The sequence below is a fragment of the Pelodiscus sinensis genome, chromosome 1 (genome assembly GCF_049634645.1).
Source record: "Pelodiscus sinensis isolate JC-2024 chromosome 1, ASM4963464v1, whole genome shotgun sequence".
Classification (NCBI taxonomy): Eukaryota; Metazoa; Chordata; order Testudines; family Trionychidae; genus Pelodiscus; species Pelodiscus sinensis.
This window is the reverse complement of record NC_134711.1, coordinates 329464623-329468071: the sequence shown is the minus strand read 5'-3', so window position 1 is coordinate 329468071 and position 3449 is coordinate 329464623. Positions and strand designations below refer to the sequence as shown.

Genomic DNA, 3449 nt, shown 5'->3' with positions numbered 1-3449 from the left:
CCCCAGGGCCTAACGGGAAACCACCAGAGTGCTGCAGTATCTTCTGGTGGACTGGAAGTCACAGAGAGGCTGACCGACAGGGTGTGTGGGATGTGCAATAACAGGTGACATTGAAACCGGCCAGGTGATGATCAGAGAGTAGGAACTCGGCAATGGAGAAAGCAGAACTTGGGGATGGAACGGTGAGACGTTAGATGTGAGTAGCTGCGGAGACCATGAACTTCCACAATGCTGAGCTCAGCCAAAGTGGGACAGAGCAATCTTGGGTAATGAGGAGGTAACGGTTCCCCCTCTTGGGATACTGTTTAAATTCAGAGGCTCAATGTGATCACAATCTGCAAAAGTTTTTCCTGATTTTGTCACGAAGCTCTTTGGTTTTGACTCCATATACAATTGGGTTGAGCATGGTGGGGACAAGGACACAGACATTGCCCAAGAAGATTTGAACATGAGGAGCGATGCTCTCACCAAACCAATTTGTCACAAGGGTGAAAAAGAAGGGAGTATAAGACGTGAGCAGCACACCGATGTGAGCAGTGCAGGTGTTGAGGGCTTTCTGGTGGGCTTTCTGAGAGGAGATTCTTAGAACGGCCCTGATGATCAGAGAGTAGGAAAGGGCAAGGAGCATTAGGTCTGACCCAGTAATTGTAAGTGCCAGCACCAAGACATAGAGCATGTAGAATGTGAGGTCCCCGCATAAAATCTTGGCCACAGGAATAGCCTGACAGTTTATATCAGAGATGATGCGGTTGCCACAGAACGGCAGCTGGCTCAGCAGTAGGGGCACGGGCAGCATACAGAGAATCCCTCGTATTAAACTGAGAAGCCCTAGCGTAGCTACCCGTGTGTGGGTGAGGATGGTGGTGTATCTCAGAGGGTTACATATGGCAACATAGCGATCGAAACCCATTGATACTAGGACACCTGAGTGCATTGCAAAAGCCGTGCCAGTGAATGTAATTTGGGTGAGGCAGCCACTCACTGTGATGACTTTCAAATTGAACCAAAATATACCCAGGGCCTTTGGCACAATGCAGGTCGACATGGTGATATCTGTGAGCGCCAGAAGGCAGAAGAGCAGGTACATCGGCTGGTGCAGGGTCTGCTCTTTGCCTACCACGAACAGAATGGAGAAATTTCCCAATAGGCAGAAAATATAACAAGTAGCAAAAGGGATGGAAATCCAGACGTGAGAATCTTCCAGGCCAGGAATGCCTGCTAGGATGAATGTTGATGTGTCAGAGGGTGTGAGGTTGAAAGCTGCCATGAGCTAGTGGATGAAACAACAGGGTTGAGGAATGCACAGGGCGCCTGTGAAAACACAGAAGTACAATGAGCAGGGGTTGCACATAATAACCAATATCACAGTAAACATTACAATTATTGCCAATTTAGTAAAGTGAGTACTGATGTGGTAACTTTTACAGAAGGCAACAGATTATTTAGACCAAAGTCAAATCCTGAGTAGTTCTTAGAAAGAGCTAATTGTGCCAGGTTATTTAGCAACATGATGGCAGATAAATTTTGATATTGAGAGTTGCATCATGTCTGCCCATTGCAGGGAAAAGCTTGAACTCCTCAAACTTCAAAGAACATTCTAATTTAATTATATGAACTCAGCACAGGGACCTGGGTACCTTTGACAAACAGTTCTGGGAACCCTGCTTACAATGGAAGCATGGGTAGAATCTGAGCAAAACTCTGGGGCCTTTAAGCAGAAGTAGAGGGAGGGGGAGATCAGACACTTTATAACTATTTGTATTGTTAACAGCTTTATAGTTATTAGCAGTCTAGGCTAGTGGCAACATTTACAGGTGGCACCAGGTTATATAGGGGAAAATCAGGTCCAGAGAAGATGTCAGAGGAGCTAACTGAGGAAAGAATCAGCAGGTTGGGGGCAGATGAAAATTGATGTTGACAACTGCAGTATGTCTGCCCATTGGATGGAAAGTTTAAACCCCTCAAACACTTACCGAGGTTCTAATGTAACGGTTGGAACTCAGGACACAGACCTGCGCTTCATGGCCCACTGCTCTGGGAAACCCTGCTCACAGGGCTCACCATCACAGAATACATCAAAACATTGGGATCCACGAGGCGCGGGATGGGGGATCATACAGAAAATGCAATACCATGATGTCACTCAGACTCAGACTGACACAGATATATGCTGCTGGGGGCTAACCGCTGGTGTTCTCTTATTTTCTTTGTTGGATTGACGAATTGTTGGACTCTTGTGTGGATTGTTCCAGGATGAGTTTGATAGTGGGGGGCATGTTTGAAAGTAGAGAGTTTGAAAAGATGGGGGTTGTTGACTTACAAAGGAAAGGAATAAGCGACGACATGAGAACTCTTATGTTAATGACTTGTAGAGAACAGACTACAGAGAACAGACTGTATGTTACCGACCAGTAGAGAGTACACTGAGAATGTGTTTACCCTGTCTACTAAGAAAAGAACTAGGGAACATGCAATGAAACATGATCCACTGAAAACAGATAAACAAGCATCTGTTCTTCACTCCATGGCCAGTTAGACAGAACAGCCCATTGCCACAGGAGCTACTTGAGGCCACTAGATAAGCAAGAATCAGGTAGGATTTTGATTTTTACATAGAGAGAAAGATGATCCAATCACAGCATTCATAGTTACATAAAATCTATGAAAGCCTAATACACCAACATGTTTCATGGAACAAGCCAATCTCCAGAAATCTCACAATCTCCACTAAAGCTTAATATTGAACACTACAAACCTGCACCTCTGGTTAATCTAGGGTCAAAGAATGTAGCAGTGCTTGTATTATAGCCAACCACAGCTGGAAGCAGTGACTCTAAGCAAGATTCGGGGGCATGAAGAGATCATTAGCTAACCACGAGCTCCCAGTGTGACCTTGGGGCCAACAGAACCAACGTGACCTTGGGATGCTAACCAGGGGAATCTCAAGAGAATTTGTTGTACCTCAGTGTTTGGCACTGGTACAAATGCTCCAGACTCCTGTTTCCGGTCTGGGTCCACAATGCAAAAGACATGTTGATAACACTGAAGAGAAAAACCACACAAAAAAATTAAAAGTTTAGAAAACCTTGTTTGTTGTGACAGCTTCAATGAGGACATTAGGTTTAATTTACGAAAGGTAGCTAAGGAGAACCATGACTTGACAACCTTGGTGGGTTCTTCATCACTGAACATTTTTAAATCAAGGTTTGGTGTTTCTCTCTCTAAAGAGCAGCTCTGGGAATATGACTGTGAAAATTGTCTACACGGGAAGTCAGAACTGGCAATCACAATGGTCACTTCTGGTCTTGGAATTCCATCACGCCTCATCCCCAGCTGTACTGCAGACCCCTGGAAACTCTGACCTTCCTGAGGAAGCTTTTCAGTGCTGACATTTCCTCACCAATGACCCATGAGGCATCAATGTCGTTGCTCATGGGAGCACGAATCAT

General features: G+C 45.2%; 1 protein-coding gene across 1 annotated transcript; it reads right to left on the bottom strand.

The window, feature by feature from the left end:
• Positions 1-328: 328 nt before the first annotated feature.
• On the bottom strand, positions 329-3449 carry LOC142829655 (olfactory receptor 52D1-like). Its single transcript, XM_075930544.1, has 3 exons — positions 3363-3449; positions 2962-3042; positions 329-1270 (listed from the first exon to the last, which is right to left on the bottom strand). Exons 1-3 carry the CDS (start codon positions 3447-3449, stop codon positions 329-331), a joined length of 1110 nt encoding a protein of 369 aa, XP_075786659.1.

What these genes read in the sequence shown, in the direction of transcription:
- LOC142829655 (XM_075930544.1), bottom strand. Translation starts at nt 3,449, where the DNA reads ATGATTCGTGCTCCCATGAGCAACGACATTGATGCCTCATGGGTCATT. An exon ending in TGAAAAGCTTCCTCAGGAAG is followed by an intron (nt 3,043 to 3,362) that starts GTCAGAGTTTCC and finishes TTTTCTCTTCAG; the next exon opens with TGTTATCAACATGTCTTTTG. An exon ending in TACCAGTGCCAAACACTGAG is followed by an intron (nt 1,271 to 2,961) that starts GTACAACAAATT and finishes TTCATCCACTAG; the next exon opens with CTCATGGCAGCTTTCAACCT.